A 24,090-nucleotide genomic window follows, 5' to 3' on the forward strand; every position below is an offset into this window, starting at 1 on the left:
TCAATTATAATATCCTTCAAGCCAATTTTCGGAAAAATTGAATCCCTCTCTAAACAGCGAAAACTTCAATGTCATATGCATATATCATTCACCTACATTTCATTTTGGCTCATTGCCCTGTCGTTCCTTAAAATTGCTCCTACGCCTACTCAAAATAAAACTATTAACAAACAACTCAAAACTATTCTCACTTTCATGTTACATCATTACATTTTTTTCAAACAAAAAACATCACTTAAAAAGCACTAACAAACGGAGCCTTAATCTTTCTTTTAGAAAAGAAACCACCTTTTGACAAGCAAGTCTCTCGATATGATCCTATTGTTAAACAAACTGCAGCTGGTGACATTAACCCTCGAGTGCTGATGCATCAGATATAATCTCTATCATTTCTTTTGTGATTGATGCTTGCCGGGTCCCGTTGAAGTGTCACCAAGTGAAAAAATTAGGAATCATACAAAAAAAAAAAATTAAGTTGAATGATAAATGAAAACATATGCTGGTAACTTGAAGGTCAGAAAGTCTGCAGAAAAAGAGAGAGACCTGTTGTAAGTCAGAGTTAGGCGATCAAGCATTTCGCCAGCATTTCTGCTAGAGCTATCCATGGCAGATATCCTAGCTCCTTGCTCACTGCAAGCACTCTCCAGGACTGCATTGAACAAAACCTGAAAGCAATAATGAAACAGAGAAACATAGCCAAGATCAATAAATTCTCCACTCTGGCAATGATAATCATTTCAGCAACAATGGACAATTCATTATGTGCAGTCCAGGATACACAATAAGTTGCAAGGAAGTAAACGCCCATAGAATTTAAACTTTGATTTTCCTCTTAGAAGAGTTTGTTACATGAGCCCCCTTCCCAACATTTATAATCATTTATAAAACATATCCTATTTACAGAATACCATGTGGTCATCAGCCCTGTCTTCATGAAAAGACCATAGCACTTTTTCCTTTTGTAGTGCCACCCACTTTCTCTATTCCTACACGTCTCAGCGTATTGATGGAGAAGCTTACACATGAAAATTGGAATTCCGTAAGATTCTGGAGCACTTTGGCCTTTGTTTCACCGCCTTCAATTTCATACGAATCCAAATCACCCAGCATCCCAGCAGCTTCAGATTCTCTCTCAATAATCTAAATTAAAGCCAAAAAGAGTATCCAGTAAGATTAAACAGTTCTACCCAAACGGGTTAAAAGAAAAAATTAAAACAAAAAAGAAAAGAAGAAGCATAAACACAATGAAGTTCCAAGGATAACTAGTTACCGCGGGTGATAATACAGTTGACGCTGGTATAAATAAGATAATTGCGAAACTTGTTGAAAATAATCCTCAGTGCATCATACTCAACATTCTTTAATATGTCATCTACAAGAACAGAAACCTGATAAGACAAAGATGAACCATAGACAAAGGGTGGAGAGATGCCAAGCCTAAGTAAGGGTATACATGAAGTAAATAAATATATAAGGCACTGGCATTTAAGCCACTAAAACCCAACCAGCAAGATAATTGGTGACCAAAGGATGTGAATACTCCTATAGCCATAAATGGTATGTTGGGGCTAGTAGGCTTTGTAGTATTTGGGGTCATGGATCTCATCCAAAAGCTTATTGCGGCCTCTCTGGTGTGATTTGCAAATATGTATATACATATATACACATGATATACATGACACCCTCTATCATATATGTACAAATGTTAGTATGTATAGAGACACAACATCTATGAATGACAAGTTTTTATCTTTCTTTTCTTCTTTTTCTTTATCTTCTCCATATATTATAGTCTCTTTTTAAAAGTTTTAGTAAAATATCGCTTCTTTATTCAACAGTGACGAACACATGCAATATACTGAGATCACTAGTTTCAAAGATTTGGAACACGGAAGTACAATCATTGTGTAGTATTCCACGACCAATTAGGAAGTTATAGACATACCCCACATTAGATGCTATCTAAAAAGTTCCAAATCATGATTCTGAAAGAACCACCAGAAATGTTGTGCTAAAGTAAGCAAGAGTGAAATCAAAAGAGAGTAAGGAATTATAGATAGATGCATTAAAATAATGGTGACAAGAAACTGAAGAAAGAAACGATAGTAACCTGAGTGTAATTTAGAGGATGCTTTTGTAACTCAGTGATAGATATTTCAATGTCTTTCTTTGAGTCACGTACAAGTTGAACTTTGGCCTTTTCTCCCAAAAGGGCCAAAACAACATATTCTGTCTCCTTGTCAGGACCTGGAACAAAAGATCAAAAATCACATTCTGCCCATGAACTTTCCTCTTATACCTAGCATATTAGGAGCAAAACAAGCATCAAGCTAGAGCGGCTTCCATGAAGTACCAGAACTTAATTTGTGAAAACTGAAAAGCCTTGCTGATCTTTGCTGAAGTAGAATTGATTCCGCCGCATAGACCTTTGTCTGAGGATATGGTAATAATAACATTCTTGTTGACATCGACACCTAGGCATTATAGCAAACAACAAAAACAGAGTCAAGGATTTTACTAAAATTAGGGGGGTGGGGGGAATACATATACATAGAAAAAGAACAGCCCCATATTACATCAGTTCAAAAAATCAGAAAAACTAAAAACTAAAAAATAAAAGACAGACTATTATGTGTTGCTATTCTTGTGTAAATATAGTTGAACACAATATTTTTCAGCTTTACTACCAAAGTCTCTCTATCAGGGCCGGCCCAATGTATTTAAGAGCCTTGGGCAAAACTTTAAAACCGGGCCTTATTTTTTTAATATTTAAATATTAATTAAATAATATTTATTTTAATATGGCATGAGATCTTTACCTAATAAGCACCGATTCCGCACCTAGTGATTTTTTGTTTGAGACTAAAATTACTATTGTGCCTTTACTCCTTGTTCTTTATACTTAAATTAAGTAGGCTTATTTTTGTCATTCAGCATTTTCGTAGATTGCAAAAAAACCATTATAACCTTTTTGAAATGTGAAAAGTTGAACATTTTAACCTTTTGTGAGGGGCTGGATTTTTGCAAAATAACCACAGCAGACAAGTCTATGGGATTCTCAGATTTTTTTTTTTTTTTTTTTTTCGTTCTTATTTTATAGAGGGTCTCGATATTATAAAAAAATAATATATATTTTTTTAAAGCATGTTGAAGGCCTAAAGAAAGCATGTTAGGGCCTTGATATTATAAACAAATAATAATATTTTTCTTAAAGCATGTCGAAGGCCTTTATTCAAATTTTTTTTGGCCTTATTAAAAAACATTTTGGGCCTTAGAAATTTGGGGCTCTAGGCGTCGGCTTACCTCGCCTAGTGGTTGGGCCGGCCCTACTCTCTATCTTCAAAGCTCCATGCATTTTGCTCTCTCCAAATACTAGGGTTGCCTTCCAAGCTCCAAACTTTCAAAATGTTATGACGCACCTCCCCAACTCACCAACAACTCTCTCACCCAGCTATGCATAATCCAAACCAAAGAACCTAAAGAGTGAGCTCATTAAATCTCTAACCACTTCACATTGAAGAAGAAGGTGACCGATGCATTCTCTACTCTTTTTGCACATGCAACACTAACCCACCATAGACCCACCATAGTGATGTTCCGCTTTCTTGAGAAGAAGGTGACTGATGAATTCTCTGCTCTTCTTGCACATACAACACTAACCCACCATTGTGATGTTCCGCTTTCTTGCATTATCCAATGTCAATATCTTTCCTGATGTGTATCATATATCCTACATACTCGGTTGATTGGACAATAACACGGACCACCGTACCAGTAACAGATATACTAACAAATATTTACACCATTGACAGGTGGGCAATAAAAACCTTTTTCTTTTCTTTTTTCTTTTTTAAGTAATTGAAATATTATTAAAAGCAAAAGGCACAACCAGGTACACAAAAAGTATACAACATAAACACTTATAAACACCTAGGTAAAAGGGAAAAAAAGAAACTAGAAGATATAACTGATGAATGATGACTTATAAAGTACTTGGATTATCGCCAAGAAGTGCAGTAAAAGGTTGCCTCAGGCCACGAGAGTTTTCTGCTCTAGCCTGAATGGCTCGTAGCTTGGAAGCTGCCACCATCTTCATTGCTTTGGTAATTTTCTGAATGTTCAATTAATACTTTTCATTCGAGTTCTGACTGCAGTAAATTGTAGAGTCCATAAGTATCACTTGAACCAATAAAAAAGTAAGCTCACTGTAACTTTGAAAAGAAAAGTGCAGAACTATCAAGAGTTAATTATACTCACTGACTTGAGTTGAAATAAAACGAACCCCCTGAGGAGCCAACTCCCTGTGAACAAAGTTGTCGGTCAGTTGTTTGAAAGAGCAAAACACACTACCAAAACACCAGTTAAGTTAATTCAAACTGTCCAAATATGCAGCGCTTAATTATCAAGCTCCCTAAACCACAATTTAACACAAAAAAATACAAAGCAAACTATCATGTATTTTACTCTAATCACAGAACAAGATCAAAGATTAGAGTTGATGAAAAAAAATTACTCAGAAATGAAAGAGGAGCGAGCTAGCTGTTGCATTGACGGGATTGAAGGGGATCAGGGGCGCGAAACGTTTCGATTCGCGTCGTGACAGAGACATCGCCATTTTTCTGATTCAAAGCCTAGAAGTTTTTTCCACAGCTCTCGGCTACAGGTTAATGGGCGCGTTTACGTTGAGAAATTTGAGGGGCATTTTGGTCAGAGCGGCATGTCGTTTCTTGAGCACGCGGAATGCGCAGAGCGCACCCATGTGGCAGACTTGCTTAGTAGGACTGTAGGAGCAAAATTTAAAAAGATGAACAATGGATGGGGCATTCCGAGAATTGAACTCGGGACCTCTCGCACCCTAAGCGAGAATCATACCACTAGACCAAATGCCCGTTACAGTGTTTCTTCCCTTCTCCGGTACAACTTATCGTTATTCAAACATAGTACAAATTACAATTAATGCTAAACTTCAGGTTTTTGCTTCTCTTAGATAAATTTTAAGAAAGAATTTTAAAATTTTGAGGGACAAATGCATGCCTCGAAGCTATATTCAGTTCAGTGCCTGTGGAGGAGGTAAGATCGAACAAATAAAGAGAAATTATTCTTTGCAGGTGACGAGAGATGGACGTTAGCATTTCTCATAAATAAAAGGTGATGAGAACGTTTAAAGCCCAAAATGATGGCTGAGAACCGCCCTTCACAGGTGGATTTCAGCCCTGCTCCAGCTCCGTATCCGCCTCTGAGCAGTGGCCATTTCGGCAACCGCCTGCCCGTCCACAGGGGCAGAGACTGGCCAGGCTGCCTCCAGCAGACGGGTACTTATTTAGGTCACGCCCGTTTAGCCCACGGGCCACGGGCCTGAGGAAAGAGATGCCGTATCGGAGGGAGGAAAAGGGTGGAAGGTGGCAGCGAGATAGAGGGAGGGGGAAGGAAAAGAGAAAGGGGGAGGAGAAAATGAAGGAAGAGAACAATGGAAGTCGCTGGCAGAATCTATGGAAATTTTAAACATGTGGCCTTCGGCAACTAACGTAAGACTGAATCTTATAAAAAGAAGAGGCATATTTGTGTAATTGTCTCTATATTTCGAATGACAAAAACATCACATGATGCAAACTCCATTATGTAAAAAGTTATGGATACACGTGAAGATGCATTATTTAGTGCAAAACACACCGTGTAAATAGCTGTCGATATCTGCTGCCAAAGACACCTTTTTGAGGGAATGGTGAATCATATACGGTTAGGGAATGAGCCATAACATAATATGAGCTTAGGACTATAGGTTTAGGCTCAATAATATAATACTGTTACATAAATCACTTGCACTTCTTACGTATTAAAAAGTAAGGACATGTGTCAAAAACTCTATTCCTGTTTTTGAACGTGTGCCTTTATCTTTTTTACACTCATACGTATCTACTCAACATATATAAATAGGTAAGGACAGAGCCATAAAGTATTATGGGCAAGAGCCAAGGGCTTAGTAAAAAAAACAAGGAGAAGCCAAGGCATAAATTAATTTTTTAATTTTTTTTATCATCTAAGGTGGTAATTTAATGGCCCAATAAAATTTCCAAAGTGATTAGGCATATACTAGGTATTAAAGAAAAAAAAAATTAAGACCAATATTATTGAAAATCGCACAAAAAAGAAGCAACAACCATGAGACGATAACAGAGTGAGTTCAAGCCATGTTTAAGATTTTTTTTTTTTTTTTTTAAAAAAAAATTATCTTAGAGTATATTAAGATAAAAACATTGAACCACTTATGTGTTGCAAATTGCATTTTTTTCTTTTTTCTTTTTTCGTTTGGAAAATTAAATCAGTATAAGAAAATAAGCTTTAAATTTCAAATTTTAAGGTTCTTGATTGTAGACTTGTGCTTGTTTGGGGTTAGAAAGAAAACAAGATGTACAATAGAACATAATGCTCAAGAAATATAAAATTTAGTGGGTAAAGCCAAATCTCAAACGGGTAACCAGTTTAATGGGTTAAAACAAAAAATTAGGATTGCTACCGTTTTTAATGGGTAAAACAAGTTTGGCAAAAAGATAATAATAAATAGGGCGAAAAAATTGTGTAAGGGCCGGATTTTATTTTTTCTAGCTTAGGTAATGGCCAATTGACTAAAAACTAAAACTTTGACCTTATTTTATTTTTTTATTTTTCCTAAAAAAATGGTGGGAAGGGACCATGATTACCGACAGCTAAAAATTAATAAAAGACCTCAATTTTGTTTTTTGCCCTAAAGAGTTTGTGGGGGGAGAGGTAGGGGCCATGAGAGGCAGATATACCCCCTCCCCTAATTGCAGGAAAAGGACCTTTAACGTCACAGCAAATAGGTATATGTAATTTGTAGGTGCATTAAATGCAGGAAAAGAACCTTACACGTCACAGCAAATAGGTACATGTAATCTGCAGGTTCATTAAATGCAGGAAAAGAGCCTTACAGTGGAGTTTCTTCGATCTGTACCAGCCGCCCGGGGCTCGGAAGGCCTCGTTTGCCCCCGCCAGGGCCAGTACTGTAGGCTGTAGCAGTTACAGTATCAGCTTATTATTGCAATGAAAAATATTATTAAAAAAAAAAAAAAAAAAGTGTAGTTGGAATTATCGGTTGGAAAGTGAATAAAAAAATAATTGTTTTTGAAATTTAGAATAATTTTTTTGACTTAAAAACTGCAATAATCAGCTGGTACTGTAGCTAGAACAGCTACAGTACCAGCCCTGGCCGGGGGCAAGTGAGGCCGGAGTTTCACATTTTGAGACTGTAGCACCTTGAAGCGCTCTTTTTTGGCGAAATGCTATAAGTTCATATTTTGTTCTTTTAATGATGATAATGGAGCTTTTAAAATTATTATTAATATTATGATTAATCGTTATAAAATTTTGATCATATGATAATTTTAAAAGTTATCTTATTTTTTGAGAAACACAAAAAAGATTTGTAAAATTACTTAAGAGAATTATGTTAAATACAAATAGATTTCTATTATAACTAAGCTAGTTTGGTGAAAATTTTTAATATATCAAGAATTTAACTGTAACTCAACTCTCAGTAATAGTCTTTAGTGTGACTCATTGACATTATTTCACTATATAATTTTTAACTGTAACTATTATTCTTGTTTTTGGTTATATAATAACAATCATGAACGATGCAAAAGTAAAAGGAGAGCTTAACAAACACCCTAACACCCATAGCGGAGAAAAAAGATATTTTAGGGGAGACGCATATTTAAATTTTGGGGGAAAATCCTCCACCTAACACCTAACGTTGTCCGCCCCTGATCTGATGGATTAGGTATTATATGACACATAATTCAACAAATAATACAAAATCCATTTATGTAAGAAGTTATGGGTACACGTTATTATTTAGTGCTAAATATATCGTGTAAATAACTGTCGTTTCTGCTGCCAAAAAAAATAAAATTGGCCAAGGTCGGTTTGAGATTGTAGTTTTAATAAGTATAATTTAAAAAATTGTATTTTTAAAATCACTATTTTTTAAAGTCGTATAGGCGTTTGATAAAACATGTTAAGAAATACTTTCTATCAATTGAGTGTTTGGATAACATTAGCATATAATTGTGATTTTATGGTCAAATAAGTAAATATTGCGCCAAATATTGTTTTAAGTGAAATCGTGATTTTAGTTTAAATTCGCATTTTTCAAATAAGCACTCCCTAATTAGCTTATAGAAATCGCAAATTTTTTTACGATTTTAAAATTTGCATTTTTAAAATCTTAATCTCAAACACTCAAATTATAATTTGGTTTAAAAACACAAATTATTTTTTAAAAAACGCACTTTCAAATGGATCCCAAAGCATGTGGAGATTCTATGTACTCTATGAGGCTGAAGCACTTTTTCTTTGTTTGGTTTTTTTTTTTTTTTTTTTTTTAACATGTTCGCACAAGAGAGGGAGAGAAAAATTCGAATTAGTGACCTCTGCTTCATTAGACATGATCCCAGCCGATTGAACTCTCTCATGAGCGTTACGTAATTTCTCAAGCAACGTCGTTTTCGACAAAAACGAGAAGTGGTAGCTTTAACACGTCGTGCTTCTGCCTCGTTAAAACTCCAGGAATTGCTACTGACAAGTGTGGGGGAGTCTCAGCAGAAAGGTAGTTCACTTTCACTTCTCAATTCTCTTTCTTTCTTTCTCTCCCTTGTGATTTCAAAAGGAAGTTACAGAAACTTTTGGCTTTGATATATTTCTTTTTCTTGTTTTTTTTTTTTCTTTGGGTTTCTAAGATATGTTGGCTATGAAGTTGGTGTCTCCACCAGCAGCACCACCAATGGGGGTGACCATGGCAAAGAAATGTGGGAGTCTCAGTGCTTTGGCTGATAAAACTGGTGGAGGTGGCCGTACCGGCACTGGGTTCCCGTCATTTCTTCCTAAGGAGGTTGAGAAAATCAAAGACCCATTTTCCCGAACTTTAGCTCAGAGAATAGAGAGGCTTCCTGTACAGGTATCTTTCTCTAGCTAGGGTAGGGTCGTTTTTCAAGCTTGATGGTGTTTTTATTTTGATTTGATATGGGCTTTTTGTTGCATTCATCAATATCTGGAAAATATGCACAGTACACTCAAGGTTATCCTAGTAAATTTCTACGCGAGCATCCACAATGATACGAATAAACAATATGACATTCCCTTCTTGAAACTCATAAAGGAGATGAACAAAACAATATATTATGTTTTTCTTTTGGGTTACAAATTCAAGTGGCCTTTTTTCTTCTTCTTTATTTTCGTAAAACCCACTGCTGCATCAAGTATATATGGTTTCGAATGCGAATATGATATCTCTATACAATTGAAAATTTGGAAACACCCCCCAACTTTTTGATTTGAATTTGTCCTGAAATCCAATTAATTTGGAAAATTTTCCTTTTTCAAGTATAGATGATCCATACAATACAGTGCGTTCGGAAAAATGGCATTTTGGTAGAAATAATTATTATTTTCCCAAAACAAATAGTTTCAGAATGTTTTGCATTTTCGTCATCATCCAGCATCATTATTATGGTTGATATTTTTTTTCTTTTGGTAAGTTGCTACTGGTGATGATGTGACCCAAGTCTGGTCCCCCAATTTTTTTTTTTTTTTTTTTTTTTTTTTTTACAATTCTTTATAAAATATACATATTTTAAGAATTTGTCCCCCACAAAATTAACATATTATGTGTTATTCCGTTTATATATTTTTTTTCTTAGGCATCTTCCCCACGTCTCATTTTTCTTTGCGTTTATTTGTGTTTTTTTTTTTTGTGCAAAAGTGTGGAATATGATAAAAATATCTGTTTTTATTTATTTTTTGAGTGATTATTCTGCAATCGTTTGGGTTTACAATATTTATTTTTAGTACCATTTTTCTTGAACTCTATAGATTGTCTTTAGTTTATTCTGCTAATTGTTTATATTACTGTATATTTGTTAGGAGATTAAATTTAAAAATTCTATGTTTTTATTTTATATAAACAAGCACAAACACACGTACATATAGATAAATTATATTATTTATGTGTTTTGTATTTATATAAGTCAATGTTCCTAACTTATCCCAAAAAAAAAAAAAAAAATGTTCATCCCCACACCAGAAATCCTGGTTCCGCCCCTGGTTATTAATAATTCATAAGTTTTTCAGATTTGTCAGTCAAACACAGGAACCAAGGTCAAAGTAGGATATATTTTCTCCAAAATGTAAACTTACTAATGTAATCTGAAAATTTGGAATGGTATATATGATCAAGAATTTATAAATTGGCATTCCTGTTATGATTGCAGATTGGATCCTCTGAAAGTTGTATAATGAGTAGCGTTGTGAAACCGCTTATACAAAGTGAGACCAATCCGGTGGTTCTCCTCCACTGTTTTGACAGGTTTGAAATTACATGCAAGTTATGCCATGGGCCAATGGCTATAGCATATTTCATCTGCTGAACCTGTTTGATTATTTTGTATTATCCAGTTCTTGTTTAGAATGGAGGTGCACATACCCTTTGCTTGAAGAGGCTGGTTTGGAGGCTTGGGCTATCGATGTTCTTGGATGGGGCTTCTGTGATTTAGGTTCATTCATCTGTCTTTGCTCTTGTTCCACACCCCACCCCTCCCCCCCCCCCCCCCCCCCCCCCATATTAAGTTATAGCATGTTCTTTAACAATCTTTCTATTATTGTGCTTACTTGTATTAGAAACGCTTCCACCATGTAATGTGGCATCCAAGCGTTACCACCTCTATCAGGTATTGTCAATTCTTGGTAGAATTGAATTTACATCAATGACAGTGGTACTTCAAATTTTATTTCAGTACTTGAGCTTATTAATTTAACTGTTTTGGTATTCTAGCTCTGGAGGTCCTACATCAAAAGGCCAATGATATTAGTTGGACCAAGCCTTGGTGCTGCTATTGCGATTGACTTTGCAGTCAATTATCCAGAAGCTGTAAGTGTCTCCCTCCAAATGAGCTCATTATCAAACAATACGTGCAATGGATATTTGAGAAAGTGCATGCTCTGTATTTTGATATTCAACTCTTTAGTCAGTATTATCAAGCAAGTGAATATATTTTGGTTTTGCGAGCTTTAAGTATTGTCATCATAGACTATCCAATGCTTTCAACAAACATTTCAATATTCCATGGAGTTTGGGAAAATGTATAATAGAAAGAAAAAAAAAAACAGCGTAGGAGAATTCAAAAAACAGAAATGTTGAGTAAACATGTATGAGTGTAGAAAGGTTTGAGCTGCACAATGAAAATATGCCATAACTGTGAGTGATTAAATATGGCATAGTTGGGCTTAAACCCATAGGCTTAATCTTTTGGATTAAGTGGTATCTCAACATGCTATATTATGGGCTCACTAAAAGATTTCCCATCAATCTCCCTAACAAGAATGAAAAGGGCTAGTTTACTTGGCATTTATATTGGGACTTCTAGGCCGAACTCCTGAGATCTGGGGGAACTCAGTCTTTCTATATGTGACAAAGCTGCAGTATCAGATCAAGTCTGTAAAGTTCGCTCTAGTGCTATTTTAGCTTGCGAAGAAGTTCCGAATGAGGGAGTTGACATGGCCATTGCAGGTCAAAACGCCGACAACCTTAAAGCTATTTAGTTGTATAATACTTTGTGTAATTAGTTTTGACTTTAATGAATACCTACTAATGTACTTCCATATTTACATATACAAAAGGTAAGAAAATTAACAGACTTATAACTGACATTGAGGCACTTTATAATCTAGAATTTTTTATCTTTTAAATGTTGATGCTCTCATGCCCTAGCTCTTGCTCTTGCTCATATTTGTGTTTTTGCTCTCACTATATTATTAGGTCACTTAGCCAACAATGGTTTTGCTTATTACATATTTCCTCTCTAATTTACAGGTTGAAAAGCTGGTTTTGATTAATGCAAGTGTTTATGCAGAAGGCACAGGAGACCTGGCCAAGTTACCTAGAATAGTAGCATATGCTTTGGTGAGTTTCCATAACCAATGATTTTGTAAAAGACGGTGCTCCATAGTGACTTCTCATCAAGCTTATTTATTTTAAGAACATGTGTTGTTTTGATTTTATTCTATGCATATGATATGTGAATTGCTTATACATATCAAGTTACACATGGCTTGACGGACAGCGATATACTTCACAGTCCAAGTGAGACCATCCATGATCCATCCCTTCATTGTTCCAATCTGCTGGTTGTCCTCAGCCCTTGTTTGTCTTGTTTAAAATATCTGCTGAGACTTGTAACCCCGGAATTTATAGTATGCAAGACCCCTTCAATGTACAAAAGTAAATCTGTTTATGGATGTAAATCAACTTCAGTCATGATAGGATTATGTTAAAATGATGTGAAGGAGCAAAAATTGTTTATTATTCAACATCTGAGATGGTCGCCAAGATCTGGATGATTGATTTGATGAAATTCCCTATAATGCTAGTCCACAAGAGTGCTACTGCTAATAACTTTTGCTGCCATTGATACTCTGGTTGATGGCATGTTGTCTTCTTCAAGACCTTGAAAACGTCTTCTGTATGCCACTAATGAAACTTCAAAGTAGTACAACAAAAAATGAAGACTGAGGACAAATTTTCTAAAATATGTTTGTCTTCAAAGTAGTAAACTAGAGATGCCCCAGAAAATGTGTTTGGTGCGTGCAAAGTATTGTAAACATGATAAATCAATCGCAAAAACACAATTCCCAATAAAATGGAGAGGCTTTTGGTAAACAGGAAACAGAAAACACAAATGCCACCAAAGAGTTCCGAAATTGACAGGTTGAAACAAGCAGAATATAATTATTAAATTCTCTGCTAGCCATTTTATTGCTTTTGTTGCTTCCTTGTTATGTTTTGGCCTCAATACACCATAAACATACCGGTTTTGCTGGGTAGAGACTGGGCACAGCTTGGCTGAAAATTATATAGCTTTATCAATCATCAAAATATTAATGAGATATCCCTACATAATCTTCTTTTCATTTTTATGGATCAGGTGTCTTTATTGAAAAGCATCCCACTACGCCTTTATGCAAATATATTGGCCTTCAATGGCATGTCTTTAGCCACAAGCTTAGATTGGACTAATGTAAGATAATTATCTTTTGTCAGTCAACAGTAATGAGATCATCTATTTCTTTTTCTTTTATTAGTCAGACGCTATAAGGATTGAGAACTAATGTACAATTGAATTCTCTCTGGCTGAATTGTATATCTTTAATCTAATAGTGGTGATGTTCTTGTATTAAAAACTAGGTGGGTCGCTTACACTGTCTACTCCCTTGGTGGAAGGATGCCACCATTAATTTTATTAGTAGCGGGGGCTATAATGTTATTGCCCAAATAAAACAGGTATAGTGCTGCCAGTTCAGTAAATATGCCAATCTTAAGTAGTATACAAGATTCCTTTAGGCCTGACTGGTAATAAACAGCTTCCATTAATCTTTGTTCGATTTTATCCGTTGAATACTGCTCCAAGTGCTTCTTGGAATGATAAAAGGTCACAAAAGGAACTGCTTTTCTTAAGCAGTTATAAGCTTTTGCCTTTTCTTCATTACTTGTGAGAACCAAACAGAAAGGCAAGTTCTATAGTGATAGCAAGGTATAGATTATTGGTGAAATCACAACTAGACCTTCGAGCAAATTCAAGGTTATGGAACTTCAGGAACAAAAAATCTATAGCTGTATTGACGTGCTGTCTATATTTCCATTTTACAGGTAAAGCAGAAAGCACTTCTCATTTGCGGTGAGGATGATCAGATAATCCGCTATAAGCAAGTAGTGGTTAGTTTTTATCTTCTAGTTCTCACATATGAGATCTTTTTTCATAAGTGATAAATTACCACTTATCCTAAATGTTTAAGTTTATAAGAATAAGCGATGATAATCATTTAATTAATATTTTAATACTCACCCTCTATAATTAAGGTCCAACACTCTCTCCTCAAGCTTATAGCCACTTGTGCATTTGTATCTTCTTATGAGCGACTAAGATGCACATGTTTCTTTCGGGCTAAAAACTTTAAATACTTGGACCCTTTTTTAGTTGTGAAAACAGTAAAATTGGTTGCTTGCCTAATGCTTTTAGTTTGTTTTTTTTTTTACCTTTAAAAATGTTATTTAAAAAGCATGGTATACCAGGTCATAAGAATACACTGAGCAGATATTTTGCAATATTACCCATTAAACTTAAACACAAAGGTGTGAAAGATAGTCAGTGGAGGGGCCTAATGAGTACATATACCCATAACCAACCAGACACCCGATCAATGTGGGATTCCTTAACACCCTTCTTACATCGACGCTCAATCGAGACCAAAACCAAGACAAACAGCTTTGATGACCCATTTGACAAAAGAACAAACGAATTCAGTTATGATTTGTGATGACTTTAATTTAACTCTGTCGCACGGCCGCCAGCCAACCATCTCAGCAGCAACAAACCGAAAAAACAAGCTTGAAATCCCCTTTGAAAGTAACATTGAAATGCACTCTTCCTTCCTTTATAGTTTTAACCTTGTACCTAGAACTTGGTTTTGTGGTGATAAGCTACTAAAACTATGCTTTGAACCTTTATTGCACTTAAAATAATGTCTGCAGTAGTTTTACTAATTGCTGGTGCAAATATGATGCAGAGGCTGCACTGTGAACTTCAGGATGCCATTATGCGGAAATTACCAGATTGTGGTCATCTCCCTCATGTCGAGAAGCCCAGGTCCGTGGCAAAGTTAATTGCAGACTTTTCTCGAGCTGATTGCTGCTGAGAGGTTCATTGCAGATTTTGCTGGAACTTATCTCCTGCTACAAAGCCCTACTCTTTTATCTTGCTCGAGCTCCACATATAAAATGGAAAAAGATCCTCTCCATTTCAAAATTCCTCTATTTCCTTCATTAAGTGTATTCTGAAAGGTATTGCATTTAATGCACTACCATCATTAAAAATTTTGAACAACACTACCCTTCAAAATGCACTAAATGGAAGAAATAGAGAGATTTTGAAATGGAAAGGATCTGTTTCCATATAAAATTGGGGTGTATATATATTGCATCAAGACTTTAACTTTTTGGTTCAATTACGGAATTGGTAGAATGATAATTAAATGTATAGATTTACATATTCATATCAATTTAATCTTTCAAGATAAGTGTGATTTGACCTAGTATAAGAGTAAAAGTTTTGGGTTTGAACTTTGTCTTTGTAATTTACGTCTCGTTTCAATCGAATATTAAGTATGGTGTACCTTATTTATTGAATGATGTTAGAATATTAATTAAATAATTAAATTTACTCATTTTTATATAACGTGAATTAATTTAACGAACATGGTTGTGTACGGAAAATCAACATATGCAAGCTTATTTTATTTTGATGCAATTATGAGAGACGATGTATATTAATTAGGAGAAAAATGATACCTGATTAAATGAACCGAACAGCCTAAAATTTATGAGAGGAATCAATTCATTGAAAATTAACATAAAAATCCATGTGGCAGTTCACATGGGAGCCTCTAGACAATTAAATTTACCTGTCAATTTTTATTGTTTAATTATCTTATTGTTAAGATACTAAGTGAGTTTATAAGTAAATTATAATGAAAGCTGTAGTATTTTAAGCAAGAAAAACAAAAGAATGGATGAGTTCAAAATGACATTACCTAATGAGATGTTTGTTGTCCGAGCTCTAAGAGATATATATATATATATATATATATATATATATATATATATCTTGTTAGGAATAATTTAAAAGATATTGGTTAAAGTAATTCATAGTTTGAATTTTAATCCACGTGTAAAGAAGTTTTAATTTTGAGAGTTTTGGAGGAATTTTAAAGAAATGCGCAGATACTTCTGAAAATACATTTTGGTTGGTAAAATTTAATTTATAGGCTTTGATTTTATTGTTAAGAAACTTATTTTAGGTTTTAATTTTATTTCGGAGGAAATTTAATATGTTAGGAGCTTTTAAATTGGATTGAGATCGGCAAGAGACTATGCCTCATAAAGCAAAGGTTACTAATTTGAATAATTTATTTTCACATTTTTCTCCCATTGTGCGAACATGTAAAAAAGAAAATAAAAAGATTTTCAAAAAATTATTTTAAATTTTAAATAATTGAGAAATGAAATAGAAATACTAAACGTTAAATAATAAGTAGAGAAAAAAATATATATAAAAAGAATTTGGGGCAATTTTGTAGTTAGAAAGTGATAATGGAATAAATTACTAAGAATTACAAAAATAAATAAATAACGCGGGACCAAGTTTAGGGTTTAGTTCCCATTTGTTAAAATTTACGAAGAGTTTGGTTCCCCTTCGTTAAACCCCACAAAAATCTCAACCCCCTGCTGCGACACCGAGAGAGCGAGAGGGAGAGGGAGAGAGAGGGAGTAAGAGGGGAAGAGTATTGTCAAGAGAAGAAGAAGAAGAAGAAGAAGAAGAAAGGAGGAGGCTCCAAGAAGACTCACGGCCAGGAGAAACTTCAAAGCAAGGTGAGACTTCCTGCCTTTTTTTGTCCTTTCGTGTTTTTGAGATGCCCAATCGGTTTATAGCTGGGTTTCTTTTTCCATTAGGTAGTGAAATCTGTTGGTAGGATACGTGGGTAATGTCTCACACTCTCACTCAAAACCCCATTTATAACGTATAGATGAATTTTAATTTGTGATTTGCGAAAGTGTAAGTATGATATAATGTAGAATTGTTAATTGCGATAAATATTTTTACAAGATGTTTTAATATGAGAAATGATTCACAGTAAATTTACAGTTGATTAGAGCTATGGTGGCTTGTGTGTATGATGTAATAGAATTTTTTTAAAAAAATTTACCTGCTGCAGTCTAATAGTTTATATATTTCCGCTGTATTATGTTAGAAAAACACTCTCAAAGGTAAAAGAAGAATAGTAGTGAGCTCAAATATTAAATTATTGGAATTATCTAAACTGGGGTGTTGCATAAAACCCTAGCTTGAGAGAGATGGATATGGATGGGGAAGTCGAAGAGAATTCAAGGCGGGTCCAAGTGCGGTTCGTGACGAAGCTCAAACCTCCTCTCAAAGTCCCTTCCACGTCGATTGCTATCCCTTCCAATCTCACCAGACTGGGCCTCTCCACCATCGTTAACAATCTTCTCCAAGCTGGTACTGTTGCTTTAGTAATTTTCCTTGGAAGTCTCAAGCAAAGTGTGATTTATGAGTGAAAATCTGATTTGTTATATGTGGTTCTGTTTGGGAGCAGGAGATCCTGATTGGAAAGCTGAGCCCTTTGATTTTCTGATTGATGGCGAGCTGGTGCGGATGTCACTTGAAAAGTTTCTTCTTGCCAAGAGCATTTCGGCGGTACTTGTCTTTACCTTTTTCACTTTTGTTATCACAATATTGATGGAAGTTTTTGTTTTAGAAACTAATCAAGTGTAAAGGAATTTGATTTGACTGCTTTAGTTTGTGCAATGTTGGTTTTGTTGGGGATGTTTAGGAGGGGTTTTCGTGTAGTGGGAGTGGCAAATAATGTGGGTGTTGTTGAGTTTTTTTAAATATCCATTGCACTGGGCCATTTTTCAGCGAGCCATTTATAATCTTCAAAAATCACTATAGTTGTTTTCATTTTGATATCTAACTGGAATTTTCTGCCCCATTACAGGAAAAAATATTGGAAATAGAATACATAAAGGCTGTGGCCCCACGGAAAGAAGAAGAACCTTCATTTCACGATGACTGGGTCAGTGCAGTTGATGGTTCTAATCCTGGGTAAGCATGTGAATACTTGGCATTGTCATGGGTACTTTCAGGAGTGCTTAGATAATGAGATGCTTGCTTAGTCATCTAATCATGATCACCCCATTTGTGCTATGATCCAGGAATTTATGTTTCTCATTTGTTTTATTGCTAACTTGGCTGAACATATTATGATGGAAAACCCAAAACATGCTATATATTCAAGGTGGAATATATATAAGAATCTCAAAGCGGCATCCTTGGGGCAATTGTTAATCACCATATTTCTGTGCCTAGGAGCATGGTAGATTCTTCATAGATTATTAACACAGTGCATCAAGTCATGTTGTAGTAGTGCTGACATTATTACAAGTCAGATTGTCCTGAATGTTAATATTCCATAGAGCTCTTTTGACTACAAATAAAAATAACAGAAAATTCTAGTTCTGAATATAACTTTAATGTGTTGTCTCGCAGGTTCATTGTGACTGGGTGCTATGATGGTTTAGCAAGGTAATTATTGGAAGAATTTTTCATTAAATCTTCTTCTTGTCTGAAACTTCCTTACTTTTTGTTGTTATATAAAGCCTAAGCATAGATACTCCAAAACCCCTAGAGTATCAATGTCTGGCATGCATCAGGTACAGAAATCACTCCAACAGGGCTGGAAACATGTGTAATACATGTTCAAACATCAAACAAATATTTCTAAATTTCGGACACGGGTACACGGGAAGGGATATGGTGGATGGCTTAGATTGAAGAGAGAGAAAAAAGAAAAAATTAAAAAAAAAAAAAAAAAAGAGAGAAGGAAAAGCATTTACACAATGACACAAGTAAAAAGCCCAGCCCCATTTTCTCTCTCATGCTTTCTCATCCCAGCTGCCAACAAGCAACAATCCACAACACCGCATAGGTACGCTAGCCTGAATAAGGCCTGGCATAGATTTTGTATTTGGCCTAGGCCCAGTATGAGCTAAGCATGACCAGGTACCAGACTTGTAGCCTTTACACACTTCTAGCTGAAATGCAATGGAATGAAGACCAAAAAGAGTCCAAAACCACCACCAGTTGTCTTCCCCTCCGCGTTCCCCCTCCCCCCCCCCCCCCCCCTCTCTTTTTTTTTCTCTTTGGATGATATTGTTTGTTTCTTAGTAATCTATTATTGCTTTTAAATTATTTTGAGATATGTTTTGGGAGGTACTGATGCTTGCTGTTTATTTTCTAAACCTAAAATTAACTTGAAATATAACTAAAAATATATTAATTAATTAATTGTTGTGTGTCCTTGCCATATTGTATTGTAGTTTTCAAGTTATCTATATTGTATCTTAACCATGTCCCATGTCAGTATTGGTGCTTCCTAGTATAAAACCTATTTAGTTTCTGCATGGTAAGGAACTTCACGTGTGCACAAAGTTTGACATTTATCTTTTTGAAGGCTTTGGAAAGCTGCTGGAGTGTGTACACATATATTGGAAGGACATGCTGATGGAGTTGCTTCTGTTGGTGTCATCAACCCAGAAGGTACAAGAAATAGGGATCAGTCATCTTTCATGTTGCACCAGAACCCAGACCTTCCTGGCCCGAATAATTTAAAACCTCTTCTCTATGAAATGATCTAGTATTTATACACTTCTTGTCATCTTACTTGGCCTCTAAGGTGGCTTTTTCATGTACAATTTTTGTGCTCGGAAATGCTTCCTTCAAATGGCCAATGTTTCATTAGCTCTTCTTTGTGCTGTCAATTTTTAACTTGTTCTGTATAAACAGGTGCTGAAAGTATTACTGTGGCCACTGCTTCAAAAGATCGCACCCTGAGGCTGTGGAAGGTAATTAGAAAAAATTACTACTTTTAAATTGGAAGTATGATTTTTTGACTAAATTACATGACAGTTGGATAGAGAGGAGCCCGTAAATAATCCGATCAAAATAAGAGCATTCAAAATTTTGCGTGGACATAGAGGATCAGTACAAAGTGTTGCAGCACAGACTTCTGGAGACATGGTCTGTTTATTTTCTTTTAGTGTTATATTTATTGATATTTATGTTGGCAAGACAAGGTTTCAAGTCAAGCTTATCACTTTCCTTTTTCTTTTTGGGTTACATGCACTTAGGTTTGTTCAGGTTCTTGGGATTGCACGATCAATTTATGGCGGACAAAGGACAACGCTGATGGTGATCTGTCAATTAAGAAGAGAAAAGTGAATGACCATGCTGATGAATCTCAATTGGAGGTACACATGTTTCATGCTCACTTGATGTTTTTATGTTTCCACACAACTGCTGCAACCAGTACACATATTCTGGATTCTGTTCCGGGGAAAAAATTCATTTTTCAGAAAAGCTCACTTAGAATTTAAATCAAGTTGTTATGTAAAGTTTGAGTCTATTTTAAAACTGTAACATAAGTGTAAAATTTTTACAGGAGATGATTTTTTTTGGGGGGTCTTGGGTGGTTGAACTTGAATATGAAATACTTGATGTGATCCTGTTCACAAAACAAATGTTACAAAGAGTTTAATGTCTCATTTAAGGAGATGTCCTGGTGCACCTTTAAATGCTAGTATTTTCATTGATATGGGTAGAAAGAATGTATTTCATGGTGGGAGCTGTGGAAGATTGTTGCATGTTGAACTATGTTTATAATTTCATTTATATTTATTTTTGTTGGTATGTTTATTCTTTAATTTAGGTAGCCTGTGTTCTTTCTAACAATCTTTTTATAGATAGATGTGAGCTTAAGATGTTACCCTCGGATTTTATGTTCGCTGGCAAGTCACTTTTGTTATAACATATCTAATACTCCTTTGCTTTTAGGGGGAGGCTGTATCCACACTTGTAGGCCATACGCAATGTGTATCTTCTGTGGTATGGCCACAGCATGAAACAATTTATTCTGCATCCTGGGATCATTCTGTTAGAAGATGGGATGTCGAGACAGGCAAAGATTTGTCAGACATAGTAAGTGCAAATATTGTTCAATTACCCTTCTCTTTCTCTGTGTGTGTGTGTGTGCGTTTCTGTATTTTCATGCTTTTCTGCTACCACTATAATGCTTCTATTTGAATCATATCTCTCCTTAGGTTGGTTTTATCAGCTGTCTTCGTTGTACCTTACCTAACAAAAAAAGGAATAAAGATGTTAGTTTGTTTGGGGGGGAGTGTTGGGCATATGTTTGGTTATCAAAATTTCTTGAAGCAGGCTTATGTTCTACCTTTATGTTCATGCCACATGGAATCAAATCTTATTCACTGATTGCCGAGCACAAACAATTGACACTATTTTCAAAATGCCAATTCTATGGTTCTCCATTTTGAAAAAAAAAAAATTTATGAAGTAATCAAGAAAAGCGTAAGGCGCCCCCAAGTACACATGAAGTGTACAAGAAAAGTCACCTAACTAGTAGGAGCAAAAAGAACAAGAAAAGTCCATTTTGAACTTTTCCTTTATTTTTTTTTTATTTTTTTTGTGGAAACAGCAAAGCATGTTTCCTTTAGTGTTAGATGCATGCGACAAGCTACAGAAGCAACACATTTCTTTTCCTAGATTTTCTTTATGTTGAGAATTGGAGTGGAAGTCGCTCATCTCCAAGTTTGAATTATGACAGTTTTGTGGGAAAGTTCTTGGCTGCGTTGATGTTGGAGGTGAAGGTTCTGCTCTCATTGCAGCTGGTGGCTCTGACCCTATTCTTAGGATATGGGATCCTCGTAAACCAGGTTGTTAATAAGAGCAAAGTACTATTGATCTCTCTTTCTCTCTCTCTCTCTCACACACACACACACACACACAAAAACACAAACACATTCGCATCTGACGTGGAATTATCACTTTTGAAGGAACTTCTGCTCCGGTCTTTCAGTTCTCATCTCACGCATCTTGGGTTTCTGCTTGCAAGTGGCATAACAAATCTTGGTTTCATTTAGTTTCTGCATCCTATGATGGGAAAGTAATGCTATGGGATCTAAGAACTGCGGTATCAAATTCTCCCTGCTGCTACTATTTAGTTGTAATTCATTTGCACCACTAGTGTCAAACATTAGAAAAAATTGTTTGCTGAACAATATTTTGTCTTGTTGCAGTGGCCTCTAGCTGTCATTGAGTCACATGAAGACAAGGTAGAAATTTGTTCTTTCTGTGCCATTGTCGCATCTTGCAAACAGTGTCGAGTTTTCGTTAGTAAGGTGGTCTCTTTTGTTATATTCAGGTACTATGTGCTGACTGGTGGAGAGGTGACAGCGTTGTTAGTGGTGGTGCAGACTCAAAGCTCTGCATTTCTTCTGGAATTTCTGTGCTATAAGGCAAGTAAATGGTGTTATACATGTACATACTCTGATATTTGAATCGTGGATATGTTCTGATGTTGCCCTCTCTCTCAACATTATCCTCTTCTAGCATCAGTTGCATCTTGACTGCAGTGATAATCAGATGCAGCCAAGTCTTGCAGGACTTGCCCGAGCATAGGGATAACCTGAGAGTGGAGGATTGTCTGAGCACAGGGATAACTGGAGAGGAAAGGATTGCCCGGGTAATAGAGACAAGTTTTTTAGGACTAGCATTTTATTTGTGGAATTTTTTACTTTTGTCTGAGATTTTTGACGTTAATGTTTTGAATTTGCAATGCCACATTGCAAAACTCAAATATAAATTTTGACTGAAGTTTTAACGAGTGTTTTGGATCCAGTTGTCTTTGTATTTAAATGGTTATTTTCATTGGGAAATTTCATATGCTACCACCTTTGAATGGTTGAATGCATATCCGATAACGTGGATAGTAACAGTTTCGTTACAAGAATCCTACAAACTGTCTATGGATACTAACACGTCAACTGTTAATTAATTTTTCATTGCTGTCAAAAAAAAAACCACCCTCATGCTGTCGGATCCATCAAAATTCTTCACAGATGATGGCTAGCTTAGGCATTGGATGTAATGAAATTGTGTTAGGGTTTAGGAGCGGGAGTGTTACTGGGTCGGAGTGAAGGAACAATGATTTATGGAGAGAGTGGTAGGTGGAGACGGTTTTGTGTTCTTACGGATTGTGGTGGTGGTGTTTTGATTAAATAATTAAATTTATCTGTCAAATTTTATCACATAATTGTTAACATGTTTTGTCATGTTGCACTCGCATGGATTGTCATTGTAATAAAAGTTATAGTATCAATTCTTCTAGCATCCAGAGGTTCTGGACTCCATACTTGGTACTTCTAGTGTCCAGAGGTTCGGGACGGCTCATGATCATCAATGATGCCACCAGAAGCTATCCTCCTACAACTTGTACTTGGTACTTAACCGAAAAGAAGCTCTAAATGCTTTCAAAGTCCTTGTGGCTGGCATTGATAATGCATGCAATATATTTTGAGGGACTGGTAGGACAACAACAATACAGTTGAAAAAAAAAAAAAAAAAGGATAGGGCTGATAACTCTTTGAGTTTCATGCTCCATGATTAATAATCTCTTAAGGCAAAATTCATACTCAAATATGTAAAAATGTATTAGTAGCGATGATTCTAATATATCCAAATTTTGTTAGGGTTTTTAATGGATCTAAATATTTTAGAATTTTTTTGATAAAAGTAAGAGCTTATATATATATATATAAACTATTTGAATGAGGTAATTTTTGTAAATTTTATAATCCAATAAAACCTATAAAATGGTGATGGTAAACAAACTTGACTTAAGGAACCCAACCTAAGTAGTATTCTTGTTTTCAATAACCTAGGCTTTTATCTTTGTTTTCAACGACGCATTAAGAGATGTAGGGTTACCTACTATGCCAATTCTGCTATACCCATATTCTGTTACAAGGCATGTGAAGTTTTTTTTATTATTATTATTATTTTTTTATCTACTCATGTCAAAAGTAGAACAATATCAAGAGACCAACTCAAGAGTTGTCATTTGATTGTAATGTTGTAAATTCAATTTGTCAAATCACAAACCTAAAACATAAAACCTAATCCTAAGCGATCCCATATTACACGGCACCGACCAAAATGGGCAAAAATCCATTAGATTATAATTATATTGTACGCAAAAACTAATTCAAGATTAAGGCGTAGAGGTCCTCCTTTATATCAAATTCTTCACATTTGTGCAGGCCGGTTGCTTGCATAGCCTTGGCTGCTTGGATAACTTTGGTACCCATCTCTAACTTCTCCCATGGGCCATGAGAGATTTTTGGCCCGGGTTACTTCCTCGATTGTTGCTCCATTGGCAACCGCAGATATCTATCTCCTTCACTGTCGGCGGAAAACCCTCTTTCTTTACAAGCATAGAACAGGCAAGCAGCCATTGTGGCATTCAATTTCCTTCCCTTACGAACTTTTTGTTCTCTCACCTTCTTGATTCTTTTTAGTGTCCACAAGGCCT

The 24,090-nt window shown here is 35.5% G+C and overlaps 2 protein-coding genes, 1 non-coding gene and 1 pseudogene across 5 annotated transcripts; 2 read left to right on the forward strand and 2 right to left on the reverse strand.

Moving 5' to 3' along the window:
• Positions 1 to 50: 50 nt before the first annotated feature.
• LOC132181200 (ATP synthase subunit gamma, mitochondrial-like) lies at positions 51 to 4,618 on the reverse strand (annotated as a pseudogene). The gene is made up of 9 exons (XR_015912120.1): positions 4,521 to 4,618; positions 4,258 to 4,301; positions 3,994 to 4,148; positions 2,354 to 2,474; positions 2,111 to 2,247; positions 1,271 to 1,388; positions 1,021 to 1,140; positions 545 to 665; positions 51 to 419 (listed from the first exon to the last, which is right to left on the reverse strand). The product of XR_015912120.1 is annotated as an ATP synthase subunit gamma, mitochondrial-like (transcript).
• Positions 4,619 to 4,817: 199 nt separating this feature from the next.
• On the reverse strand, positions 4,818 to 4,889 carry TRNAP-AGG (transfer RNA proline (anticodon AGG)). The gene has a single exon. It is a non-coding gene; the product is annotated as a tRNA-Pro (tRNA).
• Positions 4,890 to 8,549: 3,660 nt separating this feature from the next.
• LOC132180465 (alpha/beta hydrolase domain-containing protein VTE7) lies at positions 8,550 to 15,130 on the forward strand. 2 transcript variants are annotated; one of them, XM_059593301.2, is made up of 11 exons: positions 8,550 to 8,626; positions 8,757 to 8,974; positions 10,287 to 10,381; positions 10,471 to 10,568; positions 10,693 to 10,742; positions 10,847 to 10,942; positions 11,885 to 11,974; positions 12,996 to 13,088; positions 13,256 to 13,351; positions 13,718 to 13,783; positions 14,635 to 15,130. In XM_059593301.2, exons 2-11 carry the CDS (start codon positions 8,759 to 8,761, stop codon positions 14,761 to 14,763), a joined length of 1,029 nt encoding a protein of 342 aa, XP_059449284.2. In that variant the 5' UTR covers positions 8,550 to 8,626; positions 8,757 to 8,758; the 3' UTR covers positions 14,764 to 15,130. The 2 variants fall into 2 exon arrangements, with proteins under 2 accessions (XP_059449284.2, XP_059449285.2); XM_059593302.2 differs by lacking the exon at positions 13,256 to 13,351.
• A 1,140-nt stretch (positions 15,131 to 16,270) lies between these two features.
• Positions 16,271 to 22,397, forward strand: LOC132180466 (Transducin/WD40 repeat-like superfamily protein). Its single transcript, XM_059593303.2, has 15 exons — positions 16,271 to 16,495; positions 16,969 to 17,141; positions 17,239 to 17,339; positions 17,641 to 17,747; positions 18,192 to 18,227; positions 19,156 to 19,241; positions 19,488 to 19,546; positions 19,611 to 19,721; positions 19,832 to 19,951; positions 20,535 to 20,678; positions 21,325 to 21,433; positions 21,554 to 21,690; positions 21,797 to 21,832; positions 21,922 to 22,015; positions 22,110 to 22,397. Exons 2-14 carry the CDS (start codon positions 16,979 to 16,981, stop codon positions 22,012 to 22,014), a joined length of 1,302 nt encoding a protein of 433 aa, XP_059449286.2. The 5' UTR covers positions 16,271 to 16,495; positions 16,969 to 16,978; the 3' UTR covers position 22,015; positions 22,110 to 22,397.
• The last annotated feature ends 1,693 nt before the right edge of the window (positions 22,398 to 24,090 follow it).

Source organism: Corylus avellana, chromosome 5 (genome assembly GCF_965113065.1).
Source record: "Corylus avellana chromosome 5, dhCorAvel1.hap1.2, whole genome shotgun sequence".
NCBI classification, from domain to species: Eukaryota; Viridiplantae; Streptophyta; class Magnoliopsida; order Fagales; family Betulaceae; genus Corylus; species Corylus avellana.